General features: G+C 38.0%; 1 protein-coding gene across 1 annotated transcript; it reads right to left on the bottom strand.

Moving 5' to 3' along the window:
- Positions 1–4,659: 4,659 nt before the first annotated feature.
- Positions 4,660–23,747, bottom strand: LOC128529042 (probable E3 ubiquitin-protein ligase HERC3). Its single transcript, XM_053502345.1, has 24 exons — positions 23,484–23,747; positions 22,563–22,689; positions 22,401–22,477; positions 21,960–22,181; positions 21,785–21,876; positions 18,624–18,754; positions 17,556–17,683; positions 17,394–17,461; positions 17,160–17,278; positions 16,808–16,867; positions 16,609–16,714; positions 16,318–16,510; positions 11,057–11,214; positions 10,208–10,282; positions 9,270–9,323; positions 8,582–8,650; positions 8,365–8,493; positions 8,098–8,232; positions 7,846–8,015; positions 7,682–7,745; positions 7,545–7,603; positions 6,368–6,551; positions 6,169–6,268; positions 4,660–5,390 (listed from the first exon to the last, which is right to left on the bottom strand). The coding sequence occupies exons 1-24, from the start codon at positions 23,659–23,661 to the stop codon at positions 5,176–5,178; spliced, it is 2,913 nt and encodes a 970-aa protein (XP_053358320.1). The 5' UTR covers positions 23,662–23,747; the 3' UTR covers positions 4,660–5,175.
- Positions 23,748–23,940: the final 193 nt, after the last annotated feature.

Here is a 23,940-nt window from a genome sequence, read left to right as displayed (position 1 = left end):
AGCTGGTGGTGTAGGATGAATGAGAAGTGAAACAGAAACATATTCAACCAGATGAAACAAAACCGAAACTCAGCTGCGTTCATGCAAACAGCGAGTCGACTTGTTATTATTATTACCTGCCAGTAGGGTGTAAGAAATCTGAGCAGACTAAACTACTTTTAAACACAAACTCATATCTACAGTATGCATAGGCTATATGTCTACATAGTAAACTAAAATTTTATCTAAGTGTTGGAAATCATTGTCTCTCCATCCTTAAATTATACCTGTCACTGGGAGTGGTACTATATTTGTAGCACTACATACACAACCATACAGAAGTAAACAGACCAACATGTGTTCATTTCCACACATAGGCATTTGGCAGACGCTCTTATCCAGAGTGACTCACAAAACTGCTTTGTAGTACAGTAGGTTCCATTATCAGATAGATCTTTACACTTGGTTACTGATACCATCAGTCAAACAATGACCGCCCCCCCCCCCCAATCCCCGCCCCCCATTATTATGGCCATTATATATTTACCTTTTTCAGAATGACATTTTTGCAAATACATAATCCGAAGTACCTCAGGAAATATACAATATATGTCATGCATAAACTTTTCATAAAGATTGGAGTGAGATTCTGAAAATGAGGGCATTAGTTATGTGTGTACACACACGGTGGGTATGCAATGTTTTAACTGTGCATACCCAGCCATTTGCCATTTTCTGTACGCTAACCACGGCTTGTGTTGCAGTGTTAAAGTAAAACTACAGATGAATGTATTTATTGTTGGGGTATGTGTTGTTGTTCGTCTGAGGTTGTATTTCTTTAATACTACTTGTAAGACCTGCCACGATAAGATTTATTTAATACACACAAAATAAATTAATATAGAAATGTATACTGTATATAAAATTAAAAGAAGGGGCACTAACTTTTACCTTTTACACATGACTGTAGTTCTAAGTATGCAGAAATGTTTGTCGGCTGTTTGTCGGCTATTTATTTATTTCTTCCTAACCTTATGTTAGACAGCTACTTCAACTGTATTAAATGTTCACCTTTTAGTTGCGGTCCTCTACTGTGTAGGTTCTACAGGTCAGAGGAGAATCGATAGACTGTTAGACTGACTGCAAGGCAGCAGTAACTCAAACAGCATCTCTGGACTATGAAGCAGATGGGCTACAATTTGTATTGGATAATATGATCATTTTAATTTATACATATTGTCTGACACATTTCAAACTAAATTTCATTATTTTCTTTTGATTCTGTAAAGCTGCTTTGACCATTGTTAAGAATAAAACTGCTTTGCTTTGTATAGCCTCACCAAAATCCAGAGGTGTCAAGTAATTACAAGTAAGTACAAATACTTTGTTACCTTACTTAATTAGACATTTTGGAGTCATTATTTTTCAGCCGACTTTTTACTTCTACTCCTTCCATTTTTACGCAATTATCTGTACTTCCTACTCCTTACATTTTAAAAATAGCCTCGTTACTAATATTTTATTTCAGCTTGTCATTCAAAAAACAAACAAACAAACAAAAAACATCCAGATAAATTGCACCATCCGGATGGAGCGAATTTGGTTGTGGTTGGATGAGAAGTATAAGCATACCATCCCGACACCCTATTGGTTGGTACGCGATCCATCGCACCTGCACATGACGTCACGTCACACACTCCAGCAAGGACGTTTGAATAAATTAGCATTTACGGTTGACAAGGTTGTGATAAGTAGACGAAGATGATAGAGACTCAAGATTGGGCCAGGGGTAGCTCAGTGGTTAAGGCATTGGACTACGGTTCGGAAGATCCCAGGGTTAAACCCCACAACCACCAAGTTGCCACTGTTGGGCCCTTGAGCAAGGCCCTTAACCCTCAACTGCTCAGATGTATAATGAGATAAAAATGTAAGTCGCTCTGGATAAGAGCGTCTGCCAAATGCCCAAATGTAAATGTAAGATTCGAGCGAAATGTCACAACCAAGCACCAGTGAGGAGGTTGGTAGCCAGGAAGACCGTATGGTATATATACACACACTATAGTTCAAAAGTTTGGGGTCACTTTTTTTTTTGTTTAGTTTCTTTGATTTTAAGTGATTTATTTTCTACATTCTTCAACAATACTGGGGATTTCTAAACTATAAAATAACACATATGAAATTAGGTAATTATGTAACAAGTACAAAAACAAGTTATTTGTTATTTTAAGACACAGAGGTCAGCCTTTCTGTAATAGTTCTTGCAAGAACAGTACTGTCAAGTGCATTTGCAAAATCCGTCCAGCACCATAATGAAACTGGCTCTCATGAAGGCCGTCCCAGGAGGGCGAGACCAAAACCTACCTCTGTCGCAGACGAGAAGTTCATTTAGAGTTATCAGCTTAAAAAATCTGACCAATTAACAGCACCTCAGATTAAAGGCCTTATGAAGTCTTTACAGAGCAGAAGTAGCAGACACATCTCACCATTACCTGTTCAAAGGAGATTAATGCATTTTTTGGACGCCTTCAGCATTCCTTTACAATGTAGAAAGAAATAAAAATCAGGAACCATCATGGAGTTAGAAAGTGTTCTAAAACTTTTGAATGTATATATAATTTTTTTAAAGGATCACTTGGATTAATCATTTATTCTGACAGCACTAATGTTTATTGTACACAACCATACAAGGGTAATTGTTACTAAGCCTGCCCTGGGTACACTAATTTTCTTGTATGTTGCCCTTACAGATTCCTGCAGCTAAGCTTGGATGTACATTTACATTCCAATAAAGGTTACCGATGACATGCCTCTGAAGTTTGACTTTTTGCACCATTAAAATACTTATAGGTTGGTACCATATGGTTCTTTAATGTATTTGATTGAATAAACAGCATTCTTTTTCAATTGCCATATACAGTAACCCAAATCACTATGGCCGTTAAAAAATACAACAAAAAACAATAAAGCATTTTTCTTTTTTTTTTATGAGGTGTTAGTGCAGTATATAGACCCGTGGCACAGCCTAAGCTTTTATTCTTAATACTTTTCCCCCCTCACGTTACTTTTACTTTTATACTTTAAGTAGTTTTGAAACCAATACTTTTACACTTTTACTGGAGTAAAAAGCTTGAGTTGATACTTCAACTGCTAAAGAAGTCTTTTTAAACCCTAGTATCTACAGTATACTTCTACCCAAGTAATGAATGTGAATACTTTTGACACCACTGCCAAAATTTCCATCCATCACTCAGGAATCTATGCACCATAAAATATTAAAATGACCTCCTTCAGGTTGATATTCTGCAAGAAAATGTTTTATCCTAATTTTCCTAATATTCTTTTGATTCTGTAAAGCTGCTTTGCAACAGTGACCGTTGTTAAAAGCGCATATAATTGTATGGGGTTACCAAAATTGGACAACAGAAAATCGGAAAAATCATCACTTGGTCTTGATTTTCTGGTTGAATTTTGACTCATATCATTTATACTTATAATAGTTATTAAATTAATTTTAATATATCAAACTGTAAACATAGACAGATTATTATTCCTGGTGAACTCCCTGATGAACAGAAAACCTTGAAAGCATTGATTCAACCTGCCTCATATCAATGGTTAAGGCTGGTAGTAGTGTAATGGTGTGGGGGATATTTCTCTGGCACACTCAGTACTAGTGTAGATGTAGATTTACGTCATTTGGTAGTATCACATTTACATTTTACATTCTTACTATTTCCATCTGACCAATCCCACAGCCGACCTGAGTATTGTTCCTGACCGTGTCCATCTCTTCATGAGCACAGAATAACGCACCATGTTACAAAGCTAAAATCATCTTAAACAGGTTTTTTAAACATGACACTGAGGTCACTGTATACACACGGCCACCAGATCTCAGTCCAATAGAGCATCATTAAGATGTGCAGCGACTGCGTGATGCTCTTGTGTCAATATGGTGCAAAATCTCTAAGGAATGTTTCGAGCACCGTGTTAAACCCCTGAAGTAAAAGTATACAATATGTGGTAAAAGTACACAAAATAACACTGCAATACTACTTCATAATACTCACTTGCTCACTTATCTTCTATACCGCTTTATCCTGTATTTAGGGTCACAGGGACCTGGAGCCTATCCCAGGAGACTTGGGGTACACCCTGGACAGGGTGCCAATCCATCGCAGGGCACACACACATACACACACTCACACACTCATTTACACACTATGGGCAATTTGAGAACACCAATTAACATAATCTACATATCTTTGGACTGTGGGAGGACACCGGAGTACCCAGAGGAAACCCACCAATTTCGGAGAGAACACACATGCACACAGGGCCGGGAATCAAACACGGACCCTGGAGGTGCAAGGCGACACCACCATACCACCACTTCATAATACTACAAGGATTTAAAATACATGGCCATACATAGAAATAGGACTATAGTGGAAATTTGTATCATTCTGTAAAAATTTATAATGAAAAAATATGGAATTATTCACTAAATTATTTACGCAAAACATAAGACAGAGGATATTAAATGTACTAGTGTCTTCATTTAAGCTTCTTCTAAAATTCATGTCTCATCAATGGCAAATGTGTATAACGTAAACAAAAATAGTTTTGTAAAACAGAAAATAGCAGAAACATTATAAACACAATATGAGCAAGTCAAGTCAAGTCAAATTTATTTTTAAAGCACATTTACATTTAACACAACACAGTTGAAAAAAATGCTGTACAATCCTGAAATAGCTACAGACAGGAACAGAATAAAAAAAACTGATACTAATAAGAAAATAAAATGGAATAAAATCCAAATCCAAACAAACCAATAAGCAACAATAGAAATAAGCAACAAATAAAACAGCAAACCAATAAATAAATAAATAAATAATGAACTGCAGAATAGTGCGCAGAAATAGAAACTAAGCAAAAAAGGAATTAGGAAACAAGGTTTAAAACTACAATACAAACCCATCTAACTGACAATACAGCAAGAGGCTGTAATAACTCTTAAACCATAAGGTAAGTAAACATAGGTACTGTAGCCAGTCATAATGATAGTTTCACTGATAATATACAGTATGTGACACGTCATATCAAGTCCTCAGGTTAGATACGAGTCACATATGAAGCTAGGAGTAATGGACTTGAAGTGGACATTGTAATGCCACCTTTCCAAAAGTACCTTTATCTTTGTCCAAAAATTTCACAATATTTAATGGCATCAGTGAGTTTGCTTTGAAGTATATGGATGCTGCTGTAGTTCGGAAGGTGTAAAATGCCGAAACAGGTCTGTGCAGACGGGAAACGGTCATCTGCATCGCTGTAGTTGCATTTCACAATTTTCAGCTGCAGTTTAGAGATTCCTCCTACAGGCAAGCGATCTGTTCCATAAACGAAAGCTGGGGAAGTTTCATTTAAAACAATATTTATTTTGCCCGAAAGTTACTAATTTATTATTTAACAAATATGTATTAAAAGAATAAAACATATGAAAGAAAATTTATGCTGTATATTTATTCATCCATCCATCCATACATGCATGCATTCTTCTATCCATCAGTCCATCATTTTATCCATCCATCCTTCTATTAATTTATCAATCCATCAGTAATCTATGCACCATAAAATATTGACTAACTCAAGGATGTATGATTTAAAAATATCATCTCAATGCATTTTAATATAGTGGGTAGTGAATAAAAATTAGGCTTCCATAACCCTTGCTATCACAATATGATGAAGGATGTTCAAGTAAATCTTTCAAATCTTTTGCTTGATGTTTAAGTCAATCGTATGACCTTTCGATCATAACAATACATTTACATTGACAACATTTGGCAGACGGCCTTATCTAGAGCGACTTACATTTCGTAAGGGCCTTGTTCAAGGGTCCAACAATGGCAACTTGGTGGTAGTGTTGGAACCTAGGACCTTCTGATCAGTAAAGCTACCGTTCGCCCTATACTGTACACCATAATACACAGTTATGAGAGTAAACACTCTTTTCTTTTTTTTTTCTCAGTACTTTTCTTTCTCTTTATAATCACCTCCTACACTAATACACTGATCCACATCTAAAAAGGTGGCCTTCCAGGAACTAAGAATAAGGAATTTCATCCTGGTTTGACTTAAATGCCCCATCCTATATTACTATTTCTATCCAAGTGTTGAACTTACCCAGAAACTTCTTCTTGTGCTCCTCATCCATCTCAAAGAAAACAGACCAGAAGTCCCGGATAAGGTCGTCTAAGGGTCCACAATGTTCATAAGTGACTCCCTGATGGAAATATCACGATCATGAGAAGATATCTAAATCATTTCATTATTATTATAGTATTCAAAATAAAATTTTGTGAGAAATCAAATGTTGTCATACCCTTTCAAGCTCCTCCCAGTCATATATCGACGTGCCATAGAGTAAGTCTCTGAGCTCCTCAGGCTTGAACATCCTCCAGAGATCAAAGGGGCTTCCACGAGAAAAACCTTCCTTAAACTTCCTAAACTGTCCTTCTACAGACTTGTTAAAAACAAAGTCGACGTACAAGTCCACATATTTCTGCCTGTAAAAGAGTGCAATTCATTAATCTGTGTTTGCTTGATTCATTTATTCAACTTCTATATCACTTATCCTGTATACAGTGTCGCAGTAGGCCTGGAGCCAATTCCAGGAGACATAGGGCACGAGACAGGGTACACCCTGACCCAGGGTGCCAGTCCATCACAGGGCACGCATGCACACACTCACTCACACATTACGGGCAATTTGGAAACACCTGCACCTAATTAACCTTCTCTGCATGTCTTTGCACTGTGGGAGGAAACCAGATTATCTAGAGGAAACCCAACATGCAAACCAAACTCCACACACACAGACCCAAGGCAAGATTTGGATCATTTCAACATTTTATTTCATACTTTTAAGTCTTTGATTAGTTCAGCATATTGAAACTTATGGTGGCTTATCAGTTTTTAAATGGAAATAGATAGCTACTGTATAAAGCAAACTACATCATGTTGCCTTAAAAGGATGGCAGGTAATAAAAAATAGTATGATTATTAAGTAGTATTTACTGTTTAATGAACCTGGATTGAAACCTATAATAATAATAATAATAATAATAATAATAATAATTTAGTATAGTAACTATGTAAAATTGCTCAAGCACCCGGATCCTTATCAAAGGTACTGAACATTACATCTGGCTAATTTACCATGAAAAACAATATATGATTAGTGTAATAAAAATTATAACCTAAAACTATTGTCAAAATTATCATACATTTTAAACTAGTCCACTCACACACTATTTAATGGCTTGGAATTCAATGTTTATTTCTAGTATGATATTTACTTGAACACTTTAGTTAAATACAGGATCTATTTCGATAACTGTGCAGCTCATGTACGATTAGTGTGTTGTAGCTATAATTACATGTTAAATGTAATCATGTGGACCACAACATTTGAAAACCTAAGAAGATCTCTAATACCATAAATGCATGAAAATGTTTGTTTAAAAAATAAAAATAAAAAAAAAAGATGCACTTTATACCTGTTGGCTTTTGTGACTGGGATTTCTGCTCCATTCGGAATGAGTTCTATTCCTTTTACCTGACAGAAAAAAACACTAAAAGTACAGCCACCATTTGCCTTTCAATTGGCTAGTAAGACCCATGTAGTTAACCTTACTGTGAAATCCAAATAAAGCACTTCCACAACATCCTCGTCTTCTGTCAGTAAATTCTTTAGGCTTCTATTTTTGGGGGGAAAGAAGAAACTTGGTTTTACAAGTGTTTTTATCAACAACAAAAAAAAAAATTGTCATTTTAAAAAAAAAAGAAATGATGCTCCACCTGGCCTCCACTGGCGACAGCTCCTCCAGGTCACACAGAGTCGGTCTGAGGTCCAGCAGCTTCTTGAACAGTACCATCGGGAAGTCGATGTTTATAAAATAGTGATTATATAAGGCCAAGCCACACATGACGCCAAAGTAAAAGAATTCCTCCTGACTGGATTCAGAATCCTACAATAAATTAAACATCAGAAAACATTAACGGTCTCATATGCATGTTCTCTCATAGAATATATAGAAGAATCTGACTCACAGCAGAGAACCAGACGAGTCCCGAGTCCTCAAAAGTTTGAATGACACTGGAGTCTTTTATCTCCTGTCCAATCAGGGTGAAGAATCCAGCACTCACGCCTCCATAATCTAACCCATCCTCCAGATTAAATTTTACCTATTAGTAAGAAAAAAAGTCATTTAAAAAACGTATAAAATAATCAAACATTTTTCCCTATCACAGTATTAATAATAATAATAATAATAATAATAATAATAATAATAAACAATCATCAACAGTTAAACAAACCATTAAAGGGAGACAAAAATTATGTCTGTCTTGTTCCAGGTACACACGTGTGTCAGCCAGCACAGTTTCTCTGTTCACACACAGTGTATTTCGATTGGCAGTTAAAGAACCATGTTCCATCTGTAAAAACTTCATACAGGAAAATTAGTAGTTACATCAAGGACACACTGAGTAAAATTTTAAATATAATTTATACCAAATGATTGCGTCCATTTACCTGGAAGGCTGTCTGTTTACTCTTTAAATCAAGAATAAAACGATAACATATGAGGCGTTCCATCCTGTCCTACAACATAAAAGAAATCACAGACATTATAATTATTGAAATTTTAATTGAGTTTCTTGAGTAGTCGCATCTACAAGTCCTCTTCGCCACTCCGTCGTCGCCTCTGCTCGCCAGCCGCGTGCCTACATGCCAACTGGGCACTGCTTTTCAAAAAGGCACTTTTTGCACATCTATTTCCTTTCTCACTCCTTAAAGTCCCACCTTTCCTTATTTTTCCACTAAAACTTCCCACTTTCCTGTAAGACCTTGCCTCCTGTCTGTGTGTTTGTGGTGCCACCCGAGTTTGAGATCTTACAGCGTGTTTATATACGAGTCTTCAATAGTATATGTTTTGTAATGGTATTTTTATATTGTTTTCTGATTTTCAATATATATTCAGTATTTTATTTCAGTAGAGTGAAATTGCCACAGTAACAGTAACAGGTATCTGAAGTGCTGACGTTGTCAGGGTCAAGCATGGAGGAAGTGATGTCTGCATTAATGACATTGCAAGGGTGCTCAAATATTCTAAACCTGTTTTCCTAAGTGTTCTGTTATTACAGTTCCATGTTTCTTGATTTAGACACAAGAAGAAAAAATAATGAACAATTTTTTTTTATGATTATCATGATTATCTTACCTCTTCAGACAATCTCTTTACTGAGAATAGATGTTTTAAACGATCTTGATTCATCTAAAAAAAAAAAAAAAACAACAGTTAAAACTTTGAAACGAAACTAACATTTCGTTATTATTTTTTTACATTTAAATTTTTTGTTTTTATTTTTGCTAAAAATGACCATGGAGTCCATTTATTGTCTGTTTAAGAATAATTAGTCACAAAAAAAAAAAGGTTTTCATTATAGAGTTGCTGCTCTATACAGGCTAAGCAGTCCATGCACTATGTACAGGGTAGCATCTCTCCTGGTGTATTTAAAAATAAGTATTTAAATCATGTAAACAATAATAAATGTATGGATGTTCATTACATCATTGTTTTGGTAAAATCAATAAATAAAAAGAATAGCCTTTGCATTATAATTAAAAAACTTCCCAGAAAATTATACAGAGATTATTATATAATTATATTTAAAAGACTTCACTTTGACTCTTTGGAGTGAGTCCAGAACTTAATTTTGAATATGGAATTTATCATTAAGGCTGAGGAAAGTTCTAATAAAACTTCATTTTGAAGTTTAAATAAAAATTTTAAAAATGTATTCCTATTTTAGAATAAATAGAAAGCTTGCCAAGTACATTCAAGTCCATACATTTTAAAAGAAAGATAGGTTTTTAGCATTTGGGCTCTGTACACCACCACACGTAATTTAAATTGAAACATTCAACATGTGAGTGAAGTCAAGACTTTTAGCTTCAATTCAAGGGGTTTGACAAAAAGTTTGGCTGGAATTACAGTAATTTATATGCAACACAGCTAGAAATGTTTTGAGCATTAAACTTATACTGCTCTTAGGTACTGTGAATGTAAAGCTCTGGCATACAATAGATATTAAGTATGTGTACTGTCTCTAATGCCATAACACCTATATGAAGTGTTGGAATAACTTCAGTCCTTACCAAGGTGAAGAAGTCATTGAGTTCCTTGATAAGAAAGTAACCCTCAGTCAGGGATGCAGCTCTCTGACTATTAACCTGCAGATAAATGTACAGTATATTATATCTATTATGTGATATATAATCTATTTTGCTGCATATTTACTGTATGCTTAGCATTATATTATACTGTTTATACCAAATAGAGTGGAAGTTAGTTTATACACTCACCCAAAGGATTATTAGGAACACCTGTTCAATTTCTCATTAATGCAATTATCTAATCAACCAATCACATGGCAGTTGCTTCAATGCATTTAGGGAAGTGGTCCTGGTCAAGACAATCTTCTGAACTCCAAACTGAATGTCAGAATGGGAAAGAAAGGCGATTTAAGCAATTTTGAGCGTGGCATGGTTGTTGGGGCCAGACGGGCCGGTCTGAGTATTTCACAATCTGCTCAGTTACTGGGATTTCTTTACGCACAACTATTTCTAGGGTTTACAAAGAATGGTGTGAAAAGGGAAAAACATCCAGTATGCGGCAGTCCTGTGGGTGAAAATGCCTTGTTGATGCTAGAGGTCAGAGGAGAATGGGCCGACTAATTCAAGCTGATAGAAGAGCAACTTTGACTGAAATAACCACTCATTACAACCAAGGTATGCTCCATCAACTGCAAGATGCTATCCTATCAATATGGGCCAACATTTTTAAGGAATGCTTTTAGCACCTTGTTGAATCAATGCCACGTAGAATTAAGGCAGTTCTGAAGGCGAAAGGGGGTCAAACACCGTATTAGTGTAGTGTTCCTAATAATCCTTTAGGTGAGTGTATGTTAAAGAGTTAAACAGAGTGAGAAAATGTCCAGTTCTTACATTGTAAAGTTTCCGCAGAACCCTTAGCAGAGGTAAAACTTCAGTCCAGTGGTCACAAGTTGTTTTTATCCTCAGTGACATAAAGTGAGCACACACAGAGTGAAACATCTTCACCAGAGTCCTGTAGTAGTAGTAGGGCAGTTTGGTCCACAGGCTTGCTGAGGGAGTTTCACACAGAATGAGTATCAGTGGTACAGTATCTTCATCTTCTCTATCACTTACAGGGTCTCAGGGGGCCTGGAGCCTGTCCCAGGAGACTGCTAGTACAACCTGACAATCCCTAGCAGGGCGCACACACACACACACACACACACCAGCCGCACCACAAGATTTTATACTGTGTATAAGAGCTCTAACGCAGGGCTTTCGAGGGGGTAAATAAAATAGGAGCTTGTGAAAATAGCATGGGACTATTAATCTGAAACTTAAAAGGAAATCAAATAAACAGAGCTCCACCGTCTACCCGAGAATGGACGGGGCTCTGGAAACTATAACAAAAAACCTGTATCCTCTCAGGGGCCTTCACCCTTACCAAGGATTTATGAAAAAATAAATATATTTGTGCTTTGCACTTTAAACCTAGACATAGAGTGCACGCTAAACTGAGGCAAATCGCTTTCTCATTTTCTCTCTCGCAGCATCTTTGGAAGGCAGAGGCTGGGTCTTTGCCTCTCAATGACTTTCGGTCTGTCTGTCTGTCTTTCTTTCTTTGGCCCTGATACCTTACCAGTGCTACTTAAATGGTCGCACAAAGTCCCAGGACCTTTAAATAGACACGCCGCCATGTGTGGTGCGTTCAGGCTGATTGCCTTTCAGCGACATTGCCTGGCAACCACGTATATACCAGGCCGCGCCTCTGCCTGCAGATCTGCCCATTCGTAAACAGTGGAGACTATTTTTGCGCGGCTCCATCTCTCGCGAGGACCGCGTTGTTACACGGTACTAATAATAAATAAACACTATTGGTCATCAATGGTGAGAACATTGCTCTGCCTCCTTGGCCACCTGGGAATCTCATTCTAATCTCCCTGGCCCCCTGAGAGTCTCACACTGCCTTGATTGTCTTGATCCTAAACAGTTAATTTCCCCTAATTATTTTCACTTAAATTTTATTTAGAAGTTTAGCCTTTCACAATATCATTTTCAAAGGGATCCTAAAACCACAAAATACAAAACACAAACAAACAAACAACATTTAGATAGATAGATAGATAGATAGATAGATAGATAGATAGATAGATAGATAGAGAGATAGAGAGATAGATAGATACTTTATTCATCCCCATGGGGAAATTCACAAGATCCAACAGTCCACAGATAGTTACATTTAGAGAATAAGAAAAATAAGGTAAAAAACAATCCTATAAAAAAATGGGTAAAAGCTCCTATGCATATTATTGTGCAAAGTCAGTGGTTTTGTGCATAATGTGCAAAAGGTTTGTGTTTAGTGAGGATGTTATGCTATGGCCTGATTCCCCCTCACCCCAAACCCCACGTGTGCGGTTAAACAGTCTCATGGCATGGGGGAGGAATTACCCACCACTGTACCCACCACTGAGCCTGCCTTCCTCACCAGCACCGGTCTGGTAAAACATTGTCATAAGTTTTTTACAGATGTTAGAAGATGCCAACCTTCTGAGAAAGTACAAGCGGGTCTGTCCTTTCTTGTACAGAGTATCTGTGTTAGCAGTCCAGTCCAGTTTGTTGTCCAGCTGCACTCCCAGGTATTTGTATGGCCTGAGTCTTCTCAAGTCCACCACCATCTCCCGGGTCTTCGTGGTGTTAAGGTGCAGGTTGTTCAGGTTACACCATGCAGCAAAGCCCTGGATCAGTTTTCTGTACTTCTCCCTTTTTCCATTTCTGATACAGCCCACGATTGCAGTGTCATCTGCAAACTTTTGTACATGGCAGGACTCCAAGTACTGGAATGTACTGTAAGTCTGACATGTAGAGAGTTACCAGGACTGGAGAAAGCACAGTCCCTTGCAGCACTCCTGTACTGCTGTTCACTGTGTCAGACCTGCAGTTCCCCAGCCACACATATTGAGGCCTACCTGTCAAGTAGCCTGTGATCCAGCCCACCAGCTGTGAGCTCCCTCTCATTTCTTTCAGTTTGGAGCATTGGCTGGATGGTGTTAAAGGCACTGGAGAAGTCCAGGAATGTAATTCTCACAGCACCACTTCCCCGATCCAGGTGAGACAGAGCTCTGTGGATCATGTAGGTGATGGCATCCTCCACACCCACCTTCTCCTGGTATGCAAACTGTAGGGGGTCAAGAGCATGACTGACCTGTGGCCTCAGTTGATGCATCAGTGTCCGCTCCATGGTCTTCATAATGTGTGATGTCAGAGCGACTGGTCTGTGATCGTTCATCTCTGCAGGGCATGGTTTCTTTGGTACTGGGATGATGCAGAATGGTTTACACAGCTGAAGTACCTTTTTCTGTTCCAGCCTTAGGTTGAAGATGTGCTAAAGAGGCTCTCCCAGCTCCAACGCGCAGGCCTTTAGTAGTCGAGGTGATACTCCACCTAAGCCGTCTGCCTTGCTGTGGTGGAGTATCTTTAGCTCTCTACACACCTGGGCTGTTGTGATTTCAGGTGGAAGGACAGTTTCCTCTTTTCTAAATTTTAAGCTGGAGAGGATAGAGTTGAAGAAGGGGCAGTGTGGCTTGCAGTGTTCTGAGTTGCAAAAAAGTGAGTTGGTATTGGAAGAAAGGAAGGGGTGTACACAGGAGGGGGTTGGAGGTACAGTGCTCTAAGGTGTGAATGAGTTGGAGTGGTCAAACCTATTAAAAAAGTTGTTATACTGGTTTGCTCCCCCCACATCTCCCTCAATAGTTTCACACCGTTTTAAACTGCACCCAGTAATTGTCTTCATTCTATTCCACACCTCCTTCATACTGTTGTTCTGCAGTTTCTGCTCCAGCTTCCTCTTGTACTGCTCTTTCGCCCCCTAAGCTGAACCTTGAGTTTCTTCTGCACGCACTTGATCTTCTGTTGATCACCATTTTGGAAAGCTCTCTTTTTTATTTAGGAGAGCTTTGATGTCACTTGTGATTCAGGGCTTGTTGTTTGCAAAGCAGCGTACAGTTTTTACAGGAACAGCAACATCCATGCAAAAGTTGATGTAATCCATTGTGCAGTGTACAATGTCCTCAATATTCCCACTGTGTGACCCTTGCAGCACATCCCTATCTGTAGTTTCGAAACAGTCTCTCAGAACATGCTCTGAATCAGGAGACCACATTCTGAATGATCGGACAGTTGTGGGTAGCCTTATAACATACAGTGGTGTGAAAAACTATTTGTCCTGATTTCTTATTCTTTTGCATGTTTGTCACACTTCAATGTTTCTGCTCATCAAAAACCGTTAACTATTAGTCAAAGATAACATAATTGAACACAAAATGCAGTTTTTAAATAAAGGTTTACGTTATTAAGGGAGAAAAAAAACTCCAAATCTACATGGCCCTGTGTGAAAAAAGTAATTGTTAAAAAAATAACTTAACTGTGGTTTATCACACCTGAGTTCAATTTCTGTAGTCACCCCAGGCCTGATTACTGCCACACCTGTTTCAATCAAGAAATCACCTAAATAGGAGCTACCTGACACAGAGAAGTATACCAAAAGCACCTCAAAATCTAGACATCATGCCAAGATCCAAAGAAATTCAGGAATGAGAACAAAAGTAATTTAGATCTATCAGTCTGGTAAAGGTTATAAAGCCATTTCTAAAGCTTTGGGACTCCAGCGAACCACAGTGAGAGCCATTATCCACAAATGGCAAAAACATGGAACAGTGGTGAACCTTCCCAGGAGTGGCCGGCCGACCAAAATTACCCCAAGAGCGCAGAGACAACTCATCCGAGAGGCCACAAAAGACCCCAGGACAACATCTAAAGAACTGCAGGCCTCACTTGCCTCAATTAAGGTCAGTGTTCACGACTCCACCATAAGAAAGAGACGGGGCAAAAACGGCCTGCATGACAAATTTCCAAGGCGCAAACCACTTTTAAGCAAAAAGAACATTAAGGCTCGTCTCAATTTTGTTAAAAAACATCTCAATGATTGCCAAGACTTTTGGGAAAATACCTTGTAGACCGACGAGACAAAAGTTGAACTTTTTGAAAGGTGCGTGTCTCGTTACATCTGGCGTAAAAGTAACACAGCATTTCAGAAGAAGAACATCATACCAACAGTAAAATATGGTGGTGGTAGTGTGATGGTCTGGGGTTGTTTTGCTGCTTCAGGACCTGGAAGGCTTGCTGTGATAGATGGAACCATGAATTCTACCAAAAAATCCTGAAGGAGAATGTCCGGCCATCTGTTCGTCAACTCAAGCTGAAGCGATCTTGGGTGCTGCAGCAGGACAATGACCCAAAACACACCAGCAAATCCACCTCTGAATGGCTGAAGAAAAACAAAATGAAGACTTTGGAGTGGCCTAGTCAAAGTCTAGACCTGAATTCTATTGAGATGTTGTGGCATGACCTTAAAAAGGCGGTTCATGCTAGAAAACCCTCAAATAAAGCTGAATTACAACAATTCTGCAAAGATGAGTGGGCCAAAATTCCCCCAGAGCGCTGTAAAAGACTCGTTGCAAGTTATCGCAAACGCTTGATTGCAGTTATTGCTGCTAAGGGTGGCCCAACCAGTTATTAGGTTCAGGGGGCAATTACTTTTTCACACAGGGCCATGTAGGTTTGGATTTTTTTTCTCCCTTAATAATAAAAAACCATCATTTAAAAACTGCATTTTGTGTTTACTTGTGTTATCTTTGACTAATAGTTAAATGTGTTTGATGATCAGAAACATTTTGTGTGACAAACATGCAAAAGAATAAGAAATCAGAAAGGGGGCAAATAGTTTTTCACACCACTGTAATTATAGTGAAAACACTACGAAAACACAAGTACAAACAACTTGTTCACCCCCTGCCTTCCACAACCACACCCAAAAAACAAAAAAAAGATTATAATGATTGTCAAATATAAGCACAGGGAGAAATTGCAAACTCCACACACAGACCCATTGCACGAATTGACCCTGGACCCTGGAGATACAAGGCGGCAGTGCTAACCACTAAACCATTGTTTCGCCATTATACATGAATTCATTAAAGCAAATGCTCTTTAAATTATTTGTAAATTAAAATGTTCGCACAAATTAAAAATAAAAGTTTGCACAAATTAAAAACACAAACATATTCTTTTAAAGCTTTAATTCAAACAATTGCAACAATGTCATAAAGAGTACATACTTAACACCTCCATTGACTCAGGCTTCAGTTGTAAGATGGCACGTGCCAGTGCAACAGTGAGCTGTGTGCCACGCCCTTGTTTTTTCAGCACTCGGAGGAGTTCAGGCAGGATGAGGTAAACCCTCAGTGCTTCCACACCAGCAGCATCCGGGCTCAGAGAGGGCAGAAGGGCTTTCTCCACCACCGTCTCGACCTGAAAAGAAATGATAGCTCTGATATAAAAGTACAATAACAGTGAAATATAAATGACATTCCTATTCCATTAAATCTCATTTCATTTCAACGCCTTACCTCTGGTAGAACATTGTCCTTTTTGGCCAGCTTCTCAAAGGCAAGACGAGCCAAAGATAAATCGAGACCAGAATACAGTTTAGATGTTTTATAATGCTGGTCATCGCTAACAATAGAAATGCAACATTATTGTGATGAGTACTGTATATTGATAATATGATCATTTCAGCATTAATGTATTTTCTTTGCATATTTATACCTTTTCTCACAGAAGCTCCCATTAATGCATGATGCTGATGAGAACATTTTCTGGATTTTCCTACAGTGCAAAGAACACACAAGTTCTAAAAGTGTTTAGTAAATATTAAAGATGATTACAGCTTAATTTGTGGCTCAAATAAATAAATCAGAGCAATTTGTAATCATGAGTGTACCAGGGTGAGATACAGAGCCGTGTCTCTAACTCTCACTGGTGTGTTTATTCATAATGTATTGGAACAGAAATGCTCTGGATAACTTGAGTATAGTGATGTATTGTAGCAGAACTCAGATAATTTTATCTATTAAAACTAAGAAAAAAAATTCATGTGCAGTGATGCTTGTCTTTATACTTTTGGTTTCTTTTCCGGGTTTTTGAGTTACAGGGTGAAATCCAGCGATCAATCATTTCATCATTTAACACTGCTGTGGTGTTACAGGAACTCAGGTTTGAACTTGCTTGAGCATCATCCTGTATAAGATAAACAAACAAAAAAAAACATTGATATAAGAAAAAATTAATAAATAAGACCTAAACACAATAAGACATTATTTTTTGCCAAAAAAAGAAAGTTTTTTTTGCTTACAGAGATAAAGAGAACAGAAATATTCCCTCCAGCAGTAATTTTCTTAACTGCCTGATCAGGGCTGTATTCTTTTATATACAAAAATAAAAGACCAGTTGTCTCTCGTTAAATACAAGTAAATACATTCATCTGTTATTAAAAGATTGCTAATAATGTACTCACCTGGTGGCAGCCCAACAGGAAACGGCACACACTGATTGGTCCTCAGGCCATTTCCCAGCTGACCTTGTGCTCCACATCCAAACGAGTAGATCGTGTTTGATGACTCAACCAGTGCCAGAGTGTGATGCCTTAAATACAAGAATTCAACAGACTCCACATTAACTACAGATATAACAATAATCTAAAATATGAAACAATTTAGAAATGGTGCTGTTTTAGGAAAATCATCAATGACACAAACCGGAGTTACTGACTTGATTTATTTTTTTTTAAACATTTTTTTTCATTCCTTTTATTCCACTGCAATTTGTGAACAATTACAGTTTTTATTCATTTAAATTCTATGCATATGCTATACTGTAAACATTTATTTTTTCACCCAGCCTCATGTTTCTCTTTCTTTGTTAAAGTTGAATAGTAAAGTTTCTCATAACAAAAAAAAGATACATCTTATGTTACACCAGCTGACTGAAATTCAATTCAATTTTATTCAATTCAATTTTATTTGTATAGCGCGTTTAACAATTATTGTCGCAATGCAGCTTTACACAGCTTTTTTTATCAAAGGAATTATTAAGGTTTGTATGGAGTGTGAATGTGTATGAATCAAAATGGTCAGATCGTCCCTGATGAGCAAGCTGAGGGAGACAGTGGCAAGGAAAAACTCCCTGAGATGGTAATAGGAAGAAAAGGAAGATAATTTTATATACAGGTAAATAATATGATAAATATAATGTAATATGCTAAATAAACATCAACAAATACTTATGCGTTAAAGTCTGTTTATGTGGCACATCCTTGTGTAAGTTACTGTAAAAAACATTTTAGATAACTACTACAGATAACATACTAGAATGAGTCCAGTAACCTAGATAAACTTTGCAGTGTCCAATATTGTCCTATTAACCAATCAGATTGAACATTTCACAGTGTTTAAACATAAGCTATGTTAACTTTCACACAAAAGTGCATTCTTGTGCATGCTATAGAGATAAGCATTTGTTTCGTATCAAATATACCATTCATATATAAATATAACTTTTGACTTGTATATTAGAGGTTACTTACCCTCCACAGGCTATCTGGGACACTTTGGACCCCCAGAATTCAGCAATTACACGAGGCAGTAGTTCATCTCTCAGTGAGTTGTGTCCAAGCTGCCCATAACGACCTGATCCAAATGTGAACAACAACCCTCCCTATAAACAGCAAATAAATTATTTTATTTTATTTCATACAGTTATATACCAGTACTATTATACATGTCTTTATAGTTAGATGCATGATGTAATGTAATGATGCTGAGGCATGAAACTAATAAGTAAAGATAATTTATAACTAAATATCAAGCTATATGTACAGTAGGCTGCAAATGTCTTAGGCACATTCAAAAAACTGCTAATAAGCTGCAAGAACAGTATCGTGAAGAGCATTTGTAAAACCCATCAAGCTCCATGATGAAACTGTCTCTCATGAAGACCTTCCCAGGAAAGCAAAACCAAAACTGAGCTCTGCTGCAGAGGGGACGTTCATTTAGAGTCACCAGCCTCAGAAATCACCAATTAACAACCAGCACCTCAGATTAGAGCTGTTATGAAGCTTTACAGAGCAGAAGGAGCAGATATACATCTCAATATCAACTGTTAAGAAGAGGATTATTGTGTATTTTGGATAAACGCCTTCAGTATTGTTTAACAGTGTAGAAAAAAATAAAAAATCAGAAAAGACCCGTGTCCAAACAGTTGATTACGAGCATCTGGAGATAAAAGGGAAAGGAGTTGGATAGGTCCTGGGCACACAAATCTCTGAGGACAAATCTCTGAATTGACACAGGCTTCTCCCAAAAGATAATAAGACATTGTACAAGAGGCATCATTGTGGAAAAAATATTTCTCAGCTTTTATTTACATTTGAACAAAAAGTGGCATGTCCAAAATTATATACTGTATACCCTTTGCAAACTGTCACAGTCTATGGGAAAATCCAAACTTCTATACCATTCCAAATAGTCCAAGATGTTCTAAAGCATCCTAATTACCCTGATTCATTGGTAACAGCTGTGTTAATCAACTCAACCTGTGAAAAACAGAATCTCTCTGCTGTTGGTTTGTGGACAGTCATGGCTAAGACAAAGGAGCTCACTGAGGACCTGCAGCTGTGCATTGTGGCTGCTCACAAGTCAGGAAAGGGATATAAGACCCTAAATGTTTTGAAGTTCCAGTGGCTACAATGCAAAGTATTATTAAAAAACACAAGACGTTCCGCACTGTGAAAAATCTCAGAGGATCCCCACCAAGGCCATCCGGATGAATCTGGGCTCTGCTGGTGGCAACAGCACAAGACAGACAGTCTAACAGACAGTCCCACTTTGCCATTGCAAATGCTCATCTGGACAAAGAAGAAGACTTCTGGTTTTCTGTTTTATGGTTGGATGAAACAACAATTGAATTGTTTGGCCATAATGGTGTAGCCTTTATTTGGCATAAAAAGGAGAACACCATCAACCCTAAGAACACCATTCCCACTGTCAAACATGGTGGTGGGAACCTGATGTTTTTGGGGTGTTTTTCAGCCAGTGGAACAGGGAACCTAATCACAGTAAACGGCACCATGAAAAAGAAGCAATACATCAACATTCTCAACAACAACATCAGGCAGTCTGCAGAGGGAACTTGGCCTTGTGCACCAGTGGACATTTCAGCATGACAACAACCCAAAACACACAGCAAAAGTGGTGAAGAAATGGTTAGCAGACAAAAAAATTTACATTTTGCAGTGGCCCAGTCAGAGTCCTGACTTAAATCCAATTGTGAATCTGTGGAGGAGCTAAAGATCAGGGTAATGGCATGGAGACCCTCCAACCTAAAAGAGTTAGAGCTCATCGCTAAAGATGAATGGGCAAAAATACCAGTGGAGACGTGCAAAAAGCTGGTCAGCAATTATAGAAAGTGTTTGATTTGCTGTAATAACTAATAAAAGGGTTTTCTATTGATTATTGAGAAGGATATGAATAAGTTTGGACATGCCACTTTTTGTTCAAATGTAAATAAAAGATGAGTAATAATTTCTTCCACAATGATGTACTGGTACTTTGACTTATTATCTTCTGGGAGACACCTGTGTCATTTCTAAACTTGCTGGTTGAATAAAAGTAACTTTAGGTCAGAATTTGCCAGGGGTATGAATAATTTCGGGCTTGACTGAATATATATATACTCAGCAAAAAAAGAAACATCCCTTTTTCAGGACTGTGTATTTCAACAATAATGTTGTAAAAATCCAAATAACTTTACAGATCTTCGTTGTAAAGGGTTTAAACAATGTTTTCCATGCATGTTCAATTAACCATAATCAATTAATTAACATGCACCTGTGGAATGGTCGTTAAGACCTTAACAGCTTACAGGAAGTAGGCATTTAAGGTTACAGTTCTAAAAACGCAGGACACTAAAGAGACTTGTCTACCGACTGTGAAAAACACCCAAAGAAAGATGCCCAGGGTCCCTGCTCATCTGCGTGAACGTGCATTAGGCATGCTGCAGGGAGGCATGAGGACTGCTGATGTGGCTAGGGCGATAAATCGCCATGTCCGCACCGTGAGACGCCTAAGACGGCGCTACAGGGAGACAGAAAGGACAGCTGATCATCCTCGCAGTGTAAGACCACGTGTAACAACACCTGCACAGGATCGGTACATCCAAATATCACACCTGCGTGACAGGTACAGGATGGCCACAACAACTGGCCGAGTCACACCAGGAACACACAATCCCTCCATCAGTGCTCAGACTGTCTGCAATAGGCAGTCCATGAGGAGGAGATGCACTGCAGTACTTCAAGCAGCTGGTGGCCACCAGATACAGACTGGTACTTTTGATTTTGAGCCTCCCTTCATTCAGGGACACATTGGGAAACATTTTTAGTTTATGTCTTATGGTGTTGACTCTTTTAGTGTTCATACAAATATTTACACATTAAGTTAACTGAAAGTAAAAACAGTTGAAAGTCAGAGGACGTTTCTTTTTTTGCTAAGTATATATATATATATATATATATATATATATATATATATATACACACACACACACAGTATATACTGTATATCTGTCTAAATAATCTGTTTTGAATAGAGAAAAGACTATGTATAATACTACTACTACTACTTTATTTATTAACTACTGCAATTCTGGTTGGAAATCTTTGTGTCATTTAAGTTTGGAAGTCTGAACCTTTGTTAGAACAGCAGTATGGTCCTCTCCACATGAGATGAAAACAGTTTTCTTCAAATTCAAGCTCTTCACACAAACAGGGGCGTGTCTGTCTGTAAACAAATATTAAGACCAAAATTACTATGTGGATTTCTGCCAGAGCTGTGTTACTACTACACGGCCATGAAGTCAGTACCGTCAGTGTTTCCCAGACCCAGCTGCCCGGCGCTGTTCCTGCCCCAGCCGAACACAGCCCCCGAGAGAGACAGGGCGAAGCTGTGGTCTCCTCCTGCGCTGATCTGAGCCAGTGGGATCCCACACAGAGACTTGAGGGGCTGAGGAGACAGAGAGCTCGGCTCGCCTTTCCCTAAACCCAGCTGACCCCTCGAGTTCTGACCCCACGTGAACAGCTGACCATCTGAAAGGGTGAGTGGGAACAATTTTGGAAATTAGGTGCCAGCAAGAATATTAATAAATTCTTAAAAAGTAATGGGAGCTTAATCCACGAATATTAAATTTAACTGTAAAATTATCAAATACTGTATATAATGGTTTATACACTTTTTTGGCATTTTATAGCTGTCAATTGCATGCACTTAATCCCCACTAAAAAAGAAAAAGTGTTGTAACTTTGTACCTTTTGTTAGGACGACAGTGTGATAGCTGCCACATGCAACTTGTGCAATGTGTAAGTTATTTAATGGGCTGATCTTCCTGATCATGAGGAACAAAATGAAGAATACACAATAAGATAAAATTAGTACAGCTGGACAAGTCGTTCTCCCAGATGTAGGCCTACCTGGGTATGTTGGATTGGGTCGAATGCTTCCATTCCCACACCGCCCCTGCCTCAGTTACAATCACAACATGCTCCTGCCCGGCGCTGCATATGCCAGCTCGCTCCTTCTTCAAATCTAAAGTCATTCCTAAAAACATATACACTGTCGTTAGTGTTGTTTTATACGATAAGCCTCACTGTTGTCTTCTTCAATAAACTCTGTGTTTGTTTTTGCATTGCACTGTGTATCTTACACCACAAGATTTCACACAATATGAAACTACTCTTATTAATCCCAAAGGGAAATGTACATGTGTATTTAGATGTCATGTACTGTATACAGTTACAGTATACAGTAAGGAATACACCACTCCTTAGCATGCTGTTAAAGGAGCATAATTAAGGCCAGGTTGGTGTGATGCAGCTCATTAAGATATTTGGTGCAGATTTATAAAGTAATCAACAAATGTGTTCTTATGGCGCCCCCTGGTGGTCCAGAGGCACTGAGCAACTGCTTATAGGGCTTACACTAAATAACAGATGTTTTTTTTAATTGTAAAGCAAAGTTATCAAATAATGCATTACTTTGAATAAATTTTGATAGAAAAATTATACAATTATACAATTATACAGACTGTTACTGTTGTTGTTACTTAAGTACCTAAAACCATACGTATGTCATAGTTTTGAAATCCCCAGTCTTGTTCTCAAATATATAAAATAAATCATTAAACAAACACGATAAAAAAAACAATTCAGTTAGAAGTTTTGTTTAAACTTTTGACTGCTACTGTGTATCAAACTGTAACAATAGTAAGAAGTAGAAGATTCTTTTATGCGTTTTGTGCTCTTTGATCCCCGATTTATGTTCGTACTGATACCTGAACATAAAATAAATCATTAACAGAGTCTCACATTGGTACGGCGTCTGTTTTCTCTTACTCTTATGTGACGTCACTAAGGTGACTCTCCGGTCCGGGTCCCTGATGAACGCCGCGAGCCCCTGAGATGTGATTGACATATCCTTGATTCCCATCTTGCAGAAAATTTCATCACATATTTTATTGTCCTGATGTGAAGGATCATCTTCTGTTGAGTTCAGTTTGCCCCAATAAAGCATTCTGAATCCCACAGGGTGTCCTAGAGGTGTCCTCTCTGGAACAGTGTCCAAGTGTACAGTGTCTTAGAGTCCCAGTGTCTCAGTGTCCCAGTCCCAGCTGGTGGTGTAGGAGGAATGAGAATGTAAAGTGGAACAGAAACACATTAAACCAGACAAAACAAAACCGAAACTAAACTTTCTTCATGCAAATAGCGAGTAGACAAACACGCCTGTAGATGGAGCTGCCCTGTAAAATATGGAATCTTTCTGTAATTGAAACGAAAAGTCATGTTTTTTATT

This window comes from Clarias gariepinus, chromosome 8 (genome assembly GCF_024256425.1).
Source record: "Clarias gariepinus isolate MV-2021 ecotype Netherlands chromosome 8, CGAR_prim_01v2, whole genome shotgun sequence".
Classification (NCBI taxonomy): domain Eukaryota; kingdom Metazoa; phylum Chordata; class Actinopteri; order Siluriformes; family Clariidae; genus Clarias; species Clarias gariepinus.
The sequence above is the reverse complement of the archived record's forward strand: the minus strand, read 5'-3'. Positions and strand labels throughout refer to the sequence as shown.